Source organism: Lagopus muta, chromosome 1 (assembly GCF_023343835.1).
Source record: "Lagopus muta isolate bLagMut1 chromosome 1, bLagMut1 primary, whole genome shotgun sequence".
NCBI classification, from domain to species: domain Eukaryota; kingdom Metazoa; phylum Chordata; class Aves; order Galliformes; family Phasianidae; genus Lagopus; species Lagopus muta.
This window is the reverse complement of record NC_064433.1, coordinates 154,668,961-154,688,102: the sequence shown is the minus strand read 5'-3', so window position 1 is coordinate 154,688,102 and position 19,142 is coordinate 154,668,961. Positions and strand designations below refer to the sequence as shown.

The 19,142-nt window shown below is 38.9% G+C and overlaps 1 protein-coding gene across 5 annotated transcripts; it reads left to right on the top strand.

The window, feature by feature from the left end:
• Positions 1–38: 38 nt before the first annotated feature.
• BORA (BORA aurora kinase A activator) lies at positions 39–17,726 on the top strand. Of its 5 annotated transcripts, none has more exons than XM_048933306.1 (13): positions 39–131; positions 681–851; positions 1,546–1,652; positions 4,311–4,356; positions 5,599–5,680; positions 8,206–8,268; positions 9,020–9,076; positions 10,227–10,444; positions 11,663–11,816; positions 12,862–12,951; positions 13,042–13,607; positions 13,814–13,945; positions 15,456–17,726. In XM_048933306.1, the coding sequence occupies exons 2-13, from the start codon at positions 696–698 to the stop codon at positions 15,639–15,641; spliced, it is 1,857 nt and encodes a 618-aa protein (XP_048789263.1). In that variant the 5' UTR covers positions 39–131; positions 681–695; the 3' UTR covers positions 15,642–17,726. The 5 variants fall into 5 exon arrangements, with proteins under 5 accessions (XP_048789263.1, XP_048789261.1, XP_048789262.1 ...); XM_048933304.1 differs by having other exon boundaries at positions 40–186; XM_048933305.1 differs by having other exon boundaries at positions 40–397.
• Positions 17,727–19,142: the final 1,416 nt, after the last annotated feature.

Genomic DNA, 19,142 nt, shown 5'->3' with positions numbered 1-19,142 from the left:
AGAGGAGGGGAACCTACGATTGGCTCGGCGGCGGCCGTGACGCGCGTTGATTGGGCAGAATCCGGGAAGGGGCGGGAGTGGTTAAAGAGCCGCCCGGCGCGGCGGAGGCGGGCGGTTTAGATTGGAGTCGGGTATGAGCGAGCGTCGCGGCGGCGGCTCGGTAGCGGCGGTGCGGTGTTGATGCAGGTAGCGGGGCCTCGAACGGGCTGGCCGGGCCTGAGGAGCGGGGGGCGGCCGTTGGTGTGGCTGTCCCGTCGACACGCGGCTCCGGTCCTCCGCTCCCTGCTGTGTGCGCTGCTTGGTCTGCGAGGAGTGTGAGGCCTTATCGCTGCGGGGCAGCGACCCCGGCTGCTGCTGACAGCTGCTCGCCTCTGAGGCCCCACAGTGCCGCCGTTCGGTACGCGAGCTGACGGCAGGAAAGCGATTGGTTTACTCCCTGCCCGTTTCTGTTTCAATCGCGTTTTCAGTGTCGTGTTTCCTTTGGCTTTATTTTTTAAGTTTTGTCTTTGTGCCAGCCTCGTTTATGGGCTTCTCACTCGCCCAAGCCAAAGTCTGCTTTGCCGTTATGAGTTTTCTGTCTCCTCTGAGTGATCGGTCATCTGCTGAAATGTTTAGGATGACCCTGACGAGGCAGAATGATGATTTCCTCCCCTCGCATTTCCCTTTTTTCTCTTCCCCAGGAACAGCGCGCTGCTATGGGCGATACGGAAGAAGCCCAAATGCAGATCAGCCCCGAAACTCCTGGGCGGGTCACAGTCCTGAATCCTTTCGAAAGTCCCAATGATTATTGCACCCTTCAGGAGCAGATTGTCTCCAGTCCTTCCGTCTTCAAATCAACAAAATCTTCATCTGTAAGATCTCATCTTCCGTTGTATGCAGTGCTAATACTTCGAACCACGTAACACAGTGCATTTATTTGATGTAGAGTGTACTAACCCAAAGAACTTGAGGTGTTTTTCTGGTTCTTTCAGTTACCTCAGTATGCTTCATTTAATGCTAATACTGTAATTTGGTCTTCCCACCTTCTTGATAATGAAACTAGAAAGAGTGTTTTGCTAGACTGTTTTTCTAAATGCTACTTGCTCAGTATTTTGTACTAAAGTGTTACATAAATGAATTACACTGCTTTATTCCCAAACTGGATTTTATGAACTATGACTGACAGTGCCTCAAAGTGAGTCTCTGTGGCCTGCTTATAGGCTGTCCTGTGTCTCCCATGAAATGTAAAGTAAAAGGAAGGTTGCTACACTATCCTGGCTTGGATGATGATTGAAGTGCTTTCAGGGAGCCACAGTTTTCATTGTGTCTATCGAGAAGCAACTAAACTTTATCCCGTGTTTCAGGCCTTTAGTGGGCCTGTCCTCAGAAATGCAGGGGGAATAACATGACACCTTAGTTAGTAATTCTTAGTAGTCTTTCACTTAATATTAGCTCATAATTATTTTAATTCCACCATCAAGACAAGAAAGCCTGATTTTAGCTTCCCTTTTAAAAAAATATTTTTAGATCAGCAAGTATTCATATGTGCATTTATTTTTTTTTTAGACACCAGGAAAATTTAGATGGTCTATTGATCAGCTTGCTTTAATAAATCCTGTGGAAATTGACTCAGAAGATATCCGACGCCAAGCAATGTATTTGAGTCACGCTAGGTAACTTACCATCTGTTTTTATGCTGTTAACTTAGCTTGAATAGCAGAACACTGTTCATTTGCTTTAGTGATATTTCTCACGTCGTTAAAAACCTTTCATTCCAGTTTTTCAACATACGTTTTCTTGTTCCTGATGTGAATATAATATTCAGATGCGGCCACTTCTGGGTTGCTGTTTTTAAATCTTAAGAACTGCTGATCCTCTCTGATTGCAGTTTGGAGGATAGCCAGATACAGCAGTCAGCAGAAGCAAGAAAAATGCCTTGCCAATGAATGTTGTCTGGCTCTCTCTCCTGCTTCTTGTCACAACGCTATTTATCTTCTTGGAGTGTACAGTTTTGGGACCTATGAAGCATAAGTGTTTTTGGGACTCCTGCAGAAGGATAGGGCTGGCGAAGGCAGTACTATTTGAAAGGTACAGACTGGAATTAATGTGAGGGAGGAAAGACCAATAATCTTGCTCTCTTTGAGGAGAAGACTAGTAGTTGCATAAAGTAATTTGAGGATCTTTATCTCAACTTTCCTTTTTTTGAGTTTTCCTGTGGGTACAACAAATGACTGAAGTAAAACAGGCTTGGATCTTACTGAGGGATTGTATTTGACACTAACGTGGCTTATGTGACAGTTCAAGTGATGATTAGTGCTGTGGCCAGTAAACATAAACATGTTGTCTCAGTGGGTCCTTTCAGTCCGTCCCATTGCTTCATGCTTGCTGCAGTGTTTTTCAGTCTGCCTAGATGTGGTGTGGCCGTGGCTGCCTATTGCAGTGTCGTACAGACAAAGGAGGCTATTTCTGAGTACGTGATTGAATGCATAGAGGTCTAAGCATATAAAACTGTATGGCAACTCAATGTACGCAGCATAAACACTGCTTTATGGAAACTAAAGAGTGTCATAAATACAGCTCTTGGCATTACACCTGCCACATGAAAGAATTGAATTCTTGAAACCTGTGTTATGTTGCACAGACTGTATGCTAGATTTTTAATAACGCTTGTCAGCAATTGCAAATTATCACAAGCATAAGGAATTTGGTGAATATTTTCAACAGTTAATTCTCCATTATGTAATAGAAACATTGGGTAGCAGCAGTGTGAAAGCTTCAGAGTGCTTTGCAAAGTCTGAATGTGCATCATGTGTAGAATTAGATTTCTGCAATATTACTGTTTTCATGAACTGGCCATCCATGCCATGCCTACTGCACTGTTGGTTTTACTGTTTCTCCTTTGGAATCTGGCTTGTAGAGACACTTATTAATCATGATCCACTCTGCACAAACAGTGATTGTATGCATGTTCTTTTAGTATGATAGTGAAATGTGGGGCAAGTGTCTTCACTGAACTGTCTTCAGTGTCTTCAGCATCGTCCAACATAACTGAAAATAGCATTTCAGAGTATTGCAGATCTGTTCAAAGTCCGATTCCCATCAAGGAGGGCTATGAGAAATTTTATGTACAGGTACCCCTGTACATGTTTGTATGGCAAATAATGGCTGTTATCTGACTGATTTCTAAAGTGATGGACTTAGGGATATTAATTATGCATGAAAGTATTATGTGATTAATCTTCCTAAGATTATGAATGTTCATTGTAATCTTTTTGAAGCTTATTAAAAAATACCCTAGAAGTAAGATTTGATTGGGACAGTTAAAGGAAGTAGAAATGTAGAACGTAACACATCGTTTGGAGATGGCTGATGTAAATACAATTCTTTTTCTAAAGAAAAGTTATTATGTAATTCAGACTTCTCTACTTTCATTTGTTATTTTTTGCAAAGGTGTTCAAGGGAATGTGTTAGCTGATTCAAATTGAAACATAATGTTTTGTTCTTGAGCTGAAGAAAATATGGCAGTGCAGTCATTTAAAAGGGGGAACTCTGCTGGGAAAGTAGGCTGTCCTGGGAACTTCAGAATGCAAACATCTTAAATTCTTCTGATTTTGTAAGCCTACTTTCATGGTAACCTCAGCAGTAAAAGGTATTCATCTGAACCTGAACATAACTGAATGGATTATTTTGAAAAATCAATTATTATTGACTTTTTGTTCCAATAAAAAGCTTGCTAGTGCAAGGAGTAAATAGGGCAGTGAATCTGTACTTAGGAATTGTATACATCTTTTTCAAAATCACTGAAGTAACTGAAAAGTGTCTGTCTGTTTCTAAGTTTATGATACGAATTCATTGCTTTAACTGTGAAATATTTTAAGATGGGGTTAAATTTTATTTATCATGTTTTTCTCAAATCATGGAATCATAGAATTGCTCAGGTTGGAAAAGACCTTAAAGGTCATTGAGTCCAACCACAACCTAACCATCCTGCCCTAACTCTAACAACCCTCTGCTAAATCACGTCCCTGAGCACCACATCCAAACAGTTTTTAAACACATCCAGGAATGGTGACTCAACCACTTCCCTGGGGAACCTATTCCAGTGCTTCACAACCCTTTCTGTAAACAAGTGTTTCCTGATATCCAACCTAAACTTACCCTGGCACAACTTGAGGCCATTTCCCCTCATCTGTCACCAGTGAGAAGAGACCAACCCCGCTCTCGCTGTAAGCACCTTTCAGTCTACAGACATGGTTGAACTTCATTATTTTTTTTTTCCCAATTGTGATTTTCGGTAACTTAATTAGTTTTTTGTTGGTGTTTTTCCTTAGAATTGATAAGGAGACAGAAGAGAGGAGGCAGAAAGCCATTGAGGAGGTAATAAAGCTTTCTGTGCTTAAAAATCGTTGGTTCATTTTAGCTATTTGCTTAAAAAAAAAAAAAAAAAAAAAAAAAAAAAAGTTGATTATAGAACTTCAAAATCCACAGGCCTACAGTGTTTTCCTGAGTGGTAAGAAAGTAATTTTTGCATCCTATCCCTTGCAGCAATATAGTTGGAATGCTCTTTTGTTTTTTGTTGTCTTTTACATGCCTTTAGGTGCAAATAGTATATTTTCTATCTTTTGTGTTGGTTTCCCTCCAGGAATTATTAATGTAGGGTAGTTTATGATTCTTTTCCTGCTTTAAAAAAAAAAAAAAAAAATGTGTAGCAGGAGCTTGGTGAATGTTTCTGTCTGTTTTATGATTCTGTAAAGATGCTTTTTAGTTGGCTTATGTCTAAGATACAGAATCATAGAGTCACCAAGTTTGGAAAAGACCTCCAAGATCATCCAGTGCAACTGTCCACTTATCACCAATAATTCTCACTAAACCATGTCCCTCACTACAACATCTTAAACGTTCCTTGAACACCTGCAGGGTCAGTGACTCCACCACCTCTCTGTGTAGCCCATTCCAGTGTCTGACCCCTCTTTTGGAGAAGCCAACCTTTCCTGACCTACTCGACTGCTTTAAATCTGCATTTTAAAAGGATTCATTGTAAGGCACAAGAACAGCCTGCAACCCTGTCTCTGATGGATAACCTTCATAGCTTGGGTAGCTAGCTGCATCTTTCAAGCTCAGTTTTCTTGTTTAAGACTAGCTTCTGTTGTGAGAACAGAACTTGCCATGTGTTTCTTGAAGCTGTATAGTAGTGCTCGTGTCTTTAACATCTGAGCATTCTATGTTGTAGCTGTGACAGCAGGTATGGTTTCTAGTTTGGAAAAAAACCAAAAAAAACCCCTAACTCTGAAGGACAGTGCTCATACATATTTCACTGTTAGCTGGTTTATCCAAGCGCATTGAAAATATTGCCAAAAAGCCTTGGTCATCCTCTTTGTCTGTTGTTAATGCAGAATCCTTTCAGTACTTCTTCAAAATAGTCTAGTTATTAAAGGACAAAATTTGTCAAACTGGAATTTGAGAAGAACTATGCGAAATTACTCTGCAAGGGTGGTAGTATGCGGTAAGCACCATGGAGATCATTTGCATTTTTGGATGAGTAATTAGTATTAAATGAAACTTCTGTACAGTTTCATTCTGCAGGCCTGTGAAAATGTTACTATGTTTTTTCTGATCTAGTTTTTCACAAAGAGTCTCATAGTTCCTTCTCCTTGGACTGAACATGAAGGCAAGCAAGTTTCACAGTTTAATTCAACAAAATGTAAGTAGCTTTCATCTGTCTGCTTAAAGTCCTGCATTGGGAATAATTATCTTTTTTTTTTTTTTTTTCCAATCTCAGTTTAAATTTCCAGAAGCACTGCTGAGAGATGACACAACTGATGGGATTTCTAGCAGTCCTCTCCAAGTGCTTTATTATTTTGAATATCATTTATTAATCCAGAATCTTACTTGTTTTCTTCAGATTTGCTTTTTGAGATCCTGTTCTTAATGCTTTGTTTCCTGTTCTAACCTTTCTTCAGCCAGCTTCAGACAGACATAATGTTGCTGACACAACATTGAGAATAGACAGCTCTTCTGTCTCATTCTTTTTTTTTTTTTTTTTTTATCTCCAATATCTGCATGTAATCATAGAATGGCCTGGGTTGAAAAGGAACATAATGATCGAGTTTCAACCTCCCTGCTATGTGCAGGATTGCCAACCACCAGACCAGGCTGCCCAGAGCCACATCCGGCCTGGCCTTGAACACCTCCATGGATGGGGTATCAACAACCTCCTTGGGCAACTTGTTACAGTATGTCACCACTCTCTGTGTGAAGGACCTCCTCCTAATATCTAACCGAAATCTCCCCTATCTCAGTTTAAAACCATTCCCCCTTGTCCTATCACTGTCCACCCTTGTGAACAGCTATACCCCTTCCTGTTCATATGCTCCCTTCAAGTATTGGAAGGCCACAATGAGGTCTCCCCAGAGCCTTCCCTTCTCCAAGCTAAACAAGCACAGTTCCCTCAACCTTTCTCATAGGAGAGGTGCTGCAGCCCTCTGATCATTTTAGTGGCCCTCCTCTGGACCTGCTCCAAGAGCTCCACATCCTTCCTGTAGTGGGGGACCCAGGCCTGGATGCAGTACTCCAGATGGGGCCTGACATGAGTGGAGTAGGGGGGTGACAATCACCTCCCTCTTCCTGCTGGCCACCCCCTTTTTTTAATGCATCCCAGAACACAGATGGCCGTCTGGGCTGCAAGCTCACACTGCTGGTTCCTGCAGCTTCTCATCCACCAGGACACCCAAGTCCTTCTCTGCAGGGCTGCTCTTAAGGAGATCTTCCCCAGTCTGTATAAATACCTGGGATTGCCCCGACCCAAGTGCAGCACCCTGCATTTGGCCTGTAGAACCTCATTAGGTTTTCATTGGCCCTTTTCTCCAGCCTGTCCAAGTCCCTCTGGATGGCTTCCCTTCCCTCCAGTGTATCGACTGCACTGCTCAGCTTGGTGTCATCCACAAACTTGCTGAGGATGCACTTGATGCCATCATCTGCGTCATTGATGAAGATGTTGAAGAGCACTGGTCCCAAGAGCAACCCCTGAGGGACCCCGCTTGTGATCAGCCTCCACCCTGACAGAACCATTGATCACAACCCTTTGGCTGTGCCCAGCCAGCCAATTCCTCATCCATTGAACATCCTTCAAAATCCACAGCTCTCCATTTTAGAGAGAAGGATGTGGTGAGGGACCATGTCAAAGGCCTTGCAGAAGTCCAGGTAGATGACATCCACCAGGTTTCCCCCATCCACCAAAGCCATCACTCTGTCATAATGGCCACCAGATTGGTCAGGCATGATCTGCCCTTGGTGAAGCCATGCTGGCTGTCTTGGATCACCTCTTTATCTGGTATGTGCCTTAACACAGCTTCTATTAGGATCCTCCCAAGGCACAGAGGTGAGATTCACTGGCCTGTAGTTCCCCTGCCCATCCATCATCTCTCATATTCTGTCTGCTTTCCCATCAGTATAAATACATGGGAACAGCGTTCCATTTCATTCTAGCTTTATTTGACATGTTAATTCTTGTTGTCCTCTTGGTGCTCTGCTTTCTCACTGTTTGTGCATGTAGTATTCTAGGTTTTACTAAACTTATTCAATTTATGCTGTTATTTGGTTTTAGTATTAATGTAGACATAACCAGCAGATTGTGTAGTGAACAAATGAGAAGCTGGACAAGTGTTGGCTATGAAGTGTTGACTATTTGACAGAAAATCCTTAGGTTTTTGTTTGGTTTTGACTGAGGATAAACTGTTAGGATATTTTGTGAAGTCTATACAACTTCTGAATGGTGTGTTTTTAATTGTGAGTTTTCAAGTAACCAATTACTGATTAAAGGACATAGAGCACAATCCTAAACCTAGGAAAGTGAGTGGTAAAACAATGTTTGAATGTTCTTAGCTGTATACAGAGGATGGAGTGGTAGATTGTTCATTTTTGTCTTCAAGTCCAGACTACATAATTTTCTGCAGATGTGTTTGCGTGAAAACAGCCCATGCAAGGTAGAGGAGTGGACAAAGTTTTGGGCAAGGTTGATGCTCCTTCACAAAGCTTCTAGAAAGGTGCTGGAATTCTGTTATCAGCTATAATTCCAACTTTTCTTAAGCATTCCTTTCTATGTTCTGCCAAGCCTTAATCCAACTACACAAACTACACAACTGCTTCTGTATCAAGTACGCTAACTTAATGCTGCTATGTTTCAAAGCTGTATGCAATTCATGCTTAAATTTCTTACCTGTCTTACAGCCATAGATCTAAATAACATTTCTCCAATTGGAAGACAGCTAACTTTGCCTGGGAAAACCAATGGTGAGTAAAAAGTGTTGTCTGATTGCAGGTTTTCTTTGAAGGGTAATGACCTCTTTTTTTAGGACTACTTAATTTGAAAAGGGGGAGTCAGTTTTTTTTGTTAGTATTCATGTAGAAATAACTATTCTTGAACTGTATATTACTACTGACTTGTATGTTTCCCATAGTAATTTAATTGTTGTATAGGTATATTTTTTCCAGAAGTTAAAAAAAAAAAAAAAAAAATCCTCTGTAGAATGCATTTTTTCCCAAGTCCAAATATATATGCTATATTCTGAGTTAAAAATATTGAATATAAGCTTTGGGTTTATGGGGAAATTACAGTGTTGAGAAGTCTTTAATGTGTTGAGTTGTTTTGAGTAACAGAATCTTGGTTATTCTCTCTGCCAAATAAGCAGTTTAAAAGATGTCTTAAGATTTCCGCTATTTTAGATAAGCAGTTTTTTCTCCAGGGTATTTTCATCTTTCTCCCAGTTCATTTTCAATTCTGCCTTTTATCAGAGTTCTTTTTTCAGTTAAGCATCTCTCTCTGGAGGCCTCTATGCTGCAGCCCTCTATCTTATCTCTAGGCCTGAATATGCTGTGTATAGTGTTGACAAATCAGAATCCTAGCCTTAATTAACAGTTTTCCTTACTGCAACTATAACTTCTAAATAGCTCTATCACAGTGCAATTTAAAAGCAAATTTTTGTTTCTTTGGTTTTACTGAAAGTTCACTGTAAGCTAATTTTGTTGTTTTTATTCATTGTAGCTGCTTGTCAAACAGTACTGTCTTTGCCAGTAGACTTTAATTTAGAGAAAATCCTAGGTACGTATGTGTTACAATTTCTAAACTTAATTATAGATGTCTAAATAGATGTGTTTCTGTCTTGTTTTTGCTTAATGTATGAATGAGAATTTTAAGGGAATGTTAAGTGGTTTTTAAAAGTAGTCATGTTCTGTATATTGCATGGGGTACCTAAGGAAGTTCACAGATTAGAGCGTAGGCATAAAGGTGAGATTGGAGTGATATGGAGGTCAATTGGGAATACAGTGAAAACATCAAATACAAGAAAGTTAGCAAGCAGAAAAACTTTTTTCCACGTTCAAGTAGGGGGTTACTTATCTTTGCAGAGCTGATTTACGCACAGCTCGCTGTCAGTGAGGCGCATAGCCTGGCCTTGAGCAAATCTATGCTGTAATTCTGTGCCTTTCAATCTGTCCGTGGAGGTGACTAGAAATTACATGGTGGCAAAAATGCCCTGATCCCTGAGGAGAGACGGAGACTAGACCAAAATTAACAGACGGGTTATAACTATTATCTCAAGCAATTGCTGTTGGATTCTCAGGCAGGAAAGAGGACAGGAAAGCCCTGTGCTTACAGTTTGTGTATGTGAATAGGCAGTTCAGAGGCGTTTGCCTTCATGCTTCTCTCCCAATACTGAAGTTCACCACCCTGATTGTGCCAGTTAAGTTGAGGTTGTGTTACAAACCTAACAGAACTATACAAACAACTTTAGTGTTAGACCTTGACAAATGCTTCCATCAGTGAGTAGATTATTAATTCATGACAACTTCTCTTACAAGATAAAGAACAATTAGAATAGAGCAAGATACTTGAATGACTTCTGTTGATATGATTTTCTATTGTAAACTATAACTGCTTTAACTTCAGGTTGAGTCTGTGACCATCAAAGCACATGAGAGACTTGAAAAAGAGTCTTGTCTTACCTATACAATATAACAACCTATTCTTCCAAGTTAAAGCATTAAGGATGATAGTCAGAAGTGGAACTATGGTAGACAGTGGATTTGTTGTATGGTAACAAGTCTTCATTTGGAAGAGGTCCCTAGATTTAATTTCTTGCTGTATTGGTAAATTGAATTGTATGTTTTACTTTTGCAATGTATGCCTCCATAGTGGAAGGTTTTTTTTCTTCCATTCTTATTGGAAACAACTGCCTTCCCTTCATTTCTAGGTGAATATTTTAGAACTGATGAATTTGCAGATCAGTCTCAGGAAAATCTGAGCTCTTCATCACTCCGAAGAAAGCTGTTTTTGGAAGAAAATGGAAACATATCTGAATGTTTGACCCCTTCTCTGCATAATCCATGCAGTAGTCAGCCACTTGGAGTGCTCTGCTCAATAGATATATCTCCAGTTCGGTGTAGAACCCCCCTGGAAACATCTAGTTCAGTAAGTAGCCAGATGGGGGATGGATGGGAGGTGACTTTATTGGCACAAACTCTTTACAGCAGTCTGTATCAATTCTATTTTCTGACAAACTCAAGACAATCATATTTTTGTAGTAAGCTTTATAGGAGATTAGGTATCAGGCCAATGTTTTTTAATTACGTTTTCAGAACAATTTATATGAGCAACAATTTTGAGAGAATGCAACTAATTTTTAATTCTAAAAAAGATGTGATGCTGTGCTGCTATTCTCTATTGAAGGGATTATGTTTTAACTTCCTTCTGCTATGGAAATTACGTAGGATTTGGTATATAAACTACTGAACTGCTTGTTCATAAAATATGTTTACATGGAAAAAATACCTATTTAAATCAGTGAACTGTCTAAAATATTAGCTGATATGAGCAGGGATATAATTACATCCCTTGTATCTCATAAACATTTGTGGTGGAAGAAATAACTTGTCATATGAATAAGTCTCTGAATACAGTGCTAGATATGCTCTTTTCCCCTCTCCATTGACTAGTGAATTCTGATGAACAGATAAATATTAGAACACAAAGCATAATGTCTGTGTCTTAAATTAAGTGAGGTGAATCCTACACCAATGTAACCATAGCACAGCTAAGCCATTTCAGGTGGTGTGGCTTCATCTGTTTGGAAACTGAAGTGTGTGGGAGAAAAACACAGTCCTAACAAGAGTATGGCTCAAAAGTAGTCTGTATTAGAGAAAACTGGTAATGTATTCCTACAACACAGTTATGTTGTTTGGAGATTTTTTTGCAGCACACTCTCTTAAGCAAGGTCTCTCTTTTTTCTTTTTTTTCTCCTTCTTGAGGAAAACTTTATCTGTTTGTGCAATAAGTAATTCAAATTGATTCTGTTAAATATAAATAGTGGTCAGCTTTCATCTATCATGGTACGAGTAAGATGTAATTGACTATGCAAAGAATTAAGTACTGTTTAGGCTGTTCATTAGTAATATCCACTGTATTTACAAACTATCTTAGTTGATGTAATGTGATAATTTATTTGGTATAAAGTGAAAAGTGCAACTGGAATATCTCAGTCAAGCTAATGGTAGAACAGATTGTCTTATAAGATTAGATTTCCTCAGCACTGCCATAATAAGTTAGAGAGCTTGTTATGCATGTTAGTCTAAGTCTACATAATGAAGATATATTTATTTATTTATTTATTTATTTATTTTGCTAATGAAGGGTCAGTTTTCATCCAGCCCTATCCAGGGAGGAGCAAGGACTTACAGTCTGGGAAGCATTACCAGTCCCTCATTTCCAGAAGGGTCTCCTGCACGTAATGGTTCTCCTACTTTTTCACCTATTGCTTTTCACATAAGACATACACCGCTGTCAGGTATGGTTTTCTTGTATATGTATTGTTCTTTCTTGATTTACATAATTTGATTATTAAAGCAGTTCTGCTCTGGAACTTGTTTCTGTTCAGAGTCAGAAAGACATGCAGCTTGGCACACCGGCAGTCTCCTTCTGTATGGCACACTTACTTTCTGGCAGTGAAATACCTTAATTGTGTGAAACAATTGTTTTTTGTAAGCAGATACATTTCCCTAAAGAAAATTATTTGAAAAGAGGAATAGAGACCTAATGAACAAAATGTAAGGGATTGATTTAATGTAAAGAGGGGGTTTAAACCTGAACTAAGTCAAGTCACAGTTTTTATTTGGCCCAAACCAAAGCACTTTAATTGGAAAATGTTTAGCTTTAGTTATCGAGTCGTGGCAATCAAGATTATTTAAAATTATTTTTTTAATGAAGAAACAACAGCTGTTGGTATTATTGCTCTAGAAAATCATGCAGTCATAGAATGGCATGGGTTGGAAGGGAACTCAAGGATTGTCAAGTTCCAACCCATGCCATAAAGCTGCTCTCAAGGAGTTCTCCTTCCAGTCTGCACATATGGGATTACTCTGACCCAAGCACAAAACCTTGCAATTTGCTTTGTTGAACCTCACTAGGTTCACTTGGGCCCACCTTTTGAGTTTTTCGAGGTCTCTCTGTATGGCACTCCTTCCTTCTGCCCTATTATCTGCCCCACTCATCTTTCATCCATTATTTAGAGAGACTTAGGCCATGTTTATGCATGATTTTGCTTTCAGCCTTGTAATATTTCAGTACAGTTTGTTACATATAAGGATTGCATTGGTGTTTTCTCATTTTTTTTTCTTGACAATTTTATTACTACTTAAATTTATTTTACATGCCTGTAGAACATGTACATTTACATTCATTAATTCTGAAAAAGCCACAGAAGCAACCTGCACACACAGTACTGTCAACAGAATGGAGCATCACTGTTTGAAAATGCAAAATACACAACAGGAAACAAAATGGTGATAAAACTTGGATTTAAGAAGTTTCCTTTGTCATGATTGTTTTTGAAGGCCTTGGAGCAAGGAGGCAGTGCTCTGTGAAATACTGTGAAGCTGTCTATAATTATTGTAAGGAGAATAAGGCTTTGAGAACTATAACTTGTAAGTCCATCTGATGCAATAATGTTGTTTTTGGTTTTGTTTTTTTTTTACTGTTCACAGACCAAAGAAAACTTGCATTTTGTTCTCCAGATATTCCTTCTGTCTCAAATAGAATGACACCTGCAAGTACAAGAAGTCCTTATATAGATGGTTGCTCTCCAATTAAAAACTGTTCTCCAATGAGGCTTGGAGGGTGTAGAGGAACTGCCCAGTACCAAACTTCTGTCATTAGAATACCATTTGCTGTTGAAAATCACGATGAGGATGAGGACAAGGAAAATGCTTCTCCGGCAGAAGCGCGGTTCCCAGAAGTGGAAAATGGAATCAACTTCTGTCAGCAAGATGGCGACACCTTTGCACCTGGTACACATCTTGTCGTTGCAACGGTGTCTATCACACCAGATCATTCGGAAGCTTGTCATCAAAGGCTGTCATCCTATCAGGATATAGAAGGCTTGAAGGAAAATAATACTGTAGATATGGCTGATGCAGCTGAAGTGTCAGAAAACACTTGGATAAAAGAAACAATTGGCAGTAGCAGTGCACCGATGACCAGCTTTATGACAGGGATTACTTTCAGTATTGAAAACTCTCGCATGTGCATGTCACCTCTTGCAGAAAGTAGTGCAATTCCGTGCGACAACAGTAGTATTCAGGTAAAAAAGTTTGCTTCTCTGTAAAACTGACCTCAATGTAATGTTCAGAACATCTTCCATTCACTTGCATATTTTTTTCACACCAAATGAACGTGGTATGGATTAAGTTGTGTTAATCAGATGCAAATTACATCTGTTATAAAATCTGTGGGGTTTTGTTGGTGGTAAATTGGAGTACAGTTTTAAAATCTGCTTCTTGATTTCAGGTGGACAGCGGCTACAATACCCAGACGTGTGGGAGCAGCATCATGGATACTGCAGGGGCTGAAAACAGTTGCAGAGAAAATGATGTGAACACTAACACACTTCAGACTAAACCTCAACTTCCTAAGACAAAGGTAGGAGTTCACTTATACAGAAGTGATTTCCTTTGCACGTAATGCACCCTTACTTTGTTGTTTCAAGGAGCCTGAGAGAAAAGTGTCTCAGGGAATTAAGTGGGGGGGGGGAGGGGGGAACACAACCAAACAAAACAAGAACACCTGAAGAACAGCAAAAGCCCCAGCATAGTAATATAGCATAATTACAAGAACTATGTTGAAAACAAGTAGGACAAATACTGTAATAAAATACAAGGCAATAAAATTAACATATTCTATGACAAAGTCAAAAGAAGTTACGGAGAAAACTGAGGCATATGCACAGATGTAGGCTGTGAGGCTGCTTATGGCTTATGATGCACTGTGCATTGAAGTCTCCTTTACTTTTGCTTCTGTTCTTGCTACATTTTTTTTTCTTCCATTGCCAGTTTTTAAAACTTGTCTTTAAATGTGTGCCTTACAAGCCAAGTAATGGCTCACCTTTCTTATTACAAAGAAGGAAAAAAAAGACTAGCAATGCTCCCGAGCTCTTAATCTTGTGATCAGTGGGAAGTTCTTCCAGAGACTGGGAAGCAAGGCTGGTTTCTTTGCAGGAAAAAGCAAAGATCATCTCCTCATACTTAGTAACTATGGTATTATGAATTTAGCTCATGGTCAAGTGCTTGGTATGATTTATGGTCTTTGATGGAAGGGGAGACCAGTGATAGTGTAGTGACTAGTCATAAAAATACTCAAGCCTATTTAGCCTGTATCTATGCACTGATAGCTGCTGCTTTGCCATGGTAGAGAGTGGACTGATGGAGTCTCACAAATCAATTACATTAAATTTTGATCAGTTCAGATTTGGATAACTGTGCCCATACAGGAAGAACAGATGAATTTTTTTTAAGTCAAAAATCTAAAAATACCTGCTAGCTCTGAGGTCTTATCCTAATCATCCTATTGGGTATAAATTGTGTGTGAATATATCCTTCAAAATCAACTGTCTTCTGTGAAACCTGCTGTACAGAATCAGTGTACCATGCAACTGGCTTCTCCCATTGCTACTCTTAACATTTTTTGATCCTGATTAAGCCCAACTTTGTACTTTGAATTAGAATTAATTTTTGGTGGCATTAAGTGCTTGATTCAAATCTCAAAACGGAGAACCCACAGAGAATGGAAGGAAACAAAGCACATGGCAATCACTGGCTGAAATACTTCAGTCTGGCTCACTCACAGCACGTGGTCTAAAGAAGTTCTTGCAGGCAGTATATCTCAAAGACTTCTCCAAAGAGAACAATCTTCCTTTCTCCTTCTCAAAATGGAGAAGGTGGGAGGCTAAGGTACTGAGTTTGGAATGTAGAATCACAATGTTGGAAAGGACCACATAAGATCATCTAGTCCAACTGTCAAACTGTATTGTTTAGTCCAATCGTTACTAACTGTAACTTGACATTTTCAGATAGTAAGTTTGGATATTGATTTGGGGGGGGGGATTTTTTTGTGAAAATGGTTTTAAAGTAAACTTTTTCCTTATAAACCTTAGGAGTGTTCTGTTTTAAACCACAAAGACAATCAGTTGCTGGCAGCAAAATCTCCAGAGAAGCAGTCCTGTTTCCATAAAGTGAAAATGCATCACACAGTATTTTGTCAAAGTGCGAGCTGTAACGTTTCTACCTGGAAACATAAAAATGAAAATCAAGTTCAGGGATTTCACACAAGTGGTATGTAGTTCTGATGGAGAACTTGAATTGTGTTATCCAATAAATGTTTATATATATATATGACCCCATTTGCCTGGATTGTACAAACTGTCTTGTTTTTCCTGATGGAAACATAAGTTGGTTAATATGTGGGGAGTTCTTAACAAATGTGATTTTTGGGGGATTTTTAATAAAACTTATTGGTACTATTAAGTGATTGTTTTGAAAATTAAGGAAGTTGAACTCTGTACAAATAAATCATTGAGGATTTTTCCTACCCGTTACCACTCTGCAGAGGCTTGTTGTTTTCAAAGTCTGGGTATAACTTCAGCTTTAAGAAGGAGCTGCAAAATGTGCACAACTCCTACAGACCTGAGGGGAGTTTCTCTTTGGGAGAGAAAGTAAGCAGTGTTAGTCTTGATTTGAATTGCTTTCTTCCTTGGCAGATTTGTGTGGCTTGGTACCAAGAACACAGATAGAGATTAAGTGGAAATGTGATGGGAGTAGGGCTAGGGAAACAGGAATGGGATTGGAGTCTCGATCTAAAAAGAAATTAAACTCAGCTGTGACTTTCATTAGCAACATGTGTGTTTTACAACAGATTGCAAACCATTTAAAATGGGTGCTTTTGATTTTAATGATGCCCCATTAGTCCTTCATATATTTTCCTTGTGAACAGCTGCATGAAAACTCCATTACAATTATGGAAATAATGTATCTTTTTTTCCATAGTTAAATCTTAATTGCTTTTAGTAATAAGATGAGCTTCGTGTCTGAAGAATCCTTTCCATTCTTTGAGCAGCCTTTCTCTTGGTTTGACAGAAATCAAGGATAAGTGGCAGAAATTCCTTTACAGGAAAACAGAATCTCTTCCTTTCAGTCAAACAACTTATTAATGAAAGTGTGCATCCATCCGTTACCTGTACCAAATGCTTAACTAAGATGTACTACTCAGTACTTCCAATTAAATGATTCCTTAATGGAATGGTGCTGCCTTTCTTGTATTGCAGTAGACAACTGTAGTTTTACTTTCCCCTTATTTGTTTCCCAATTGTACTGTCTGCTGCAGAAATGACCAAAATATTTAGATAAGTATTTTGACATGTAATTTTGGTATGTCAATTTCTGCCAAAACTATTAGTTTTTAAAGATCTCATGATATCTTCAATGGAAAAAAAGCCACTACTGAACAACGGTAATAGAATGAGGAAGTCTGGAAGCTGAGAACTCCTTTTGCATTATCAAATGAGATTTAGTTAAATTGGATTGTATTTGCTTAAAAGGTTATTTTCAAATTAATTTCTTGTTAAGTATGGCATTCTTCCAGCCCTGCTGACTAAAAAGGAGATTCAAAGGGAAATACTGTAAGGGAAATACTGAAATGTCTGCATTTGTAGAGCTCTGCAGTAAACCTTTGTGGATTATTCAGAATATGTTCCAGTGGTTGCTCCAGCTGAAGTAGTGCTTGTTTCTTCTAGTAGCAAGGATAACCAATTCCAGGATGCTGCATGGAAATATGCTTCCAATTCTGAGCAGCAGCTCACAGAAGGGCCTGTCTCAAAGTGACAAATGCATGCTATTGGCACACTGAGCCTGAAATAGTCGGTCGTGTCTAAATGTCAAGGGGACTGGAAAACATGTTAAAAATTTGCAATATGAACAGAATTGCATAGCATTACAAAGCAATGGGTTAGAATTGGGACTTCTGTGCAGCCGCTGTATGAATGGAACAATTCCTGAAAAACTTTGATCAATGATTTTACCATAAAGAGTTGCTGAAAAAATACACTTAAAAGAGAAACTTCTATCAATTAAACAGTATTTAGTTTTAGTTCTCACATTTCATGCTAAAAGGTGAACTACACTGAATTGATTACTTATAGAGGATAAAAAATTAATTTGGACGTTTGGGAAAATTTGGGAAATGAGCATGTTTAATAGGGCATCTGAAATGAGCCTCAGATGATAAGGTTTGAAGCTCAAAGACTAGACAACATTGTCAATTTAAAATATATTTATTATCTTGTCTTTTCTGTTTCTAATGATGATTTTTAAGAATGAGTTGGAGTGGTGAATTGTAGATTTTTGGAATGTGCAAAGGATTTATTTTTTTTAAGTCTGATCACCAAAAAACAATAGTATAGTGAGTATAGGTAAGAAGCAGGGCTGTCCATATCGTAATCATTTATGAACTGTATAGTATGTATGATTAAGACTTGTTTTCTTTTAATTAAAACTTGTGATTCTTTGTAATGCTGTGTTCTATTACCAGAGGTTTTTAAAGTAACTGCAGATTAAAACAGACACAAAAATAAAAGCAATCCCTAAGATGCTTGATTGTACCACATCCAAGTATTTCCTTAAATGCAAGGGGAAGATAACACCAGAAATGGTTGTATGTGTGAAATAAGACATTCCTTTACCCCAGTGAAATGTTATCTTCTGTCTTGTTTCAGACTTCAGTCTGAAATCCAGATTTTATGAAAACTTGCAAATATGCTTTGTATAATTGTTTTGTGGAAGAACCCTACGGTACGGATTACCATGGAAATCATTCGACCATTCTGTTTTTGTAGTCGTACTTCCTGCGTTGGTTGGCACATGTTGCACAAAACAGTCCTTGTTTACATTAAATAGCTTTTAAAAAAGAGTCTTATAACATGAATAGTTGTAAATTGAGTAGTAAAACAGAATAAAGACTTGTCTTCAATAGCTCACTTGTTTAGTGCTTTGGTATAGCCTGCAGCATTGTTTGGGAAGGGGGCGCTGGGGAACAGTGGAAAGAGTGGCAAGGAGGCTGGCAAGCTGCTATAAATATATACATTTCAAAACTAATTTGAGTTACTATAATATATGGTCCTGCAGCCAAAGTGCAGAATCAGTTATAGATCCAATATGCTGTGTGTTTCTTGGAACTAGCCTTTCTTTGTGAGATAGCCAGAACAGTCTTTCAGAATAGTGGTGATGGGATTACAACAGTCATGTAATGTGCTGTTTTTCTATTACAGTCAGTTAATCGTTACAATTGTCTCCTTCTGAAGTCTTTATCAAGATGGGCTTTAAGTTTGATGAAATCCTCTGTAATGACAGCATTCAGGAAACTGAGTGAATACTGCCAAGTGACAGCTAATTAAGAAAACTACTGAAGACTGATTGACTTCAGCAGCTCATGAGTTAAGATCCTGGAGGAAAGCTATAGCATGTGGGATTGCAATTTCTTGACTCGTGAGCTAGGAATGGGCATTGGTAGAACAAGTCTGTGTTGAAGCTAGAAGGAAAGCTACTATAATCCCAGGTACTCTGGAGGATAGCTCAACTGAAATAAACTTGGAGAATTTGATAGCTACTACATTCGATAGCTTGAGCTTTCCTTAGTTGCTGTGGTGGGGGTTCTGCACTGAGTTTGGGTATGTGCCTGTTTAAGATTACTTTGGTTCACTACTGGCAGCACTTATGTGTCTCACTACTACAAAGATAGGTGATCTAACATGACTTTGGGTTTTTGGAAAACTGCCCGTGTGCCAGAACTG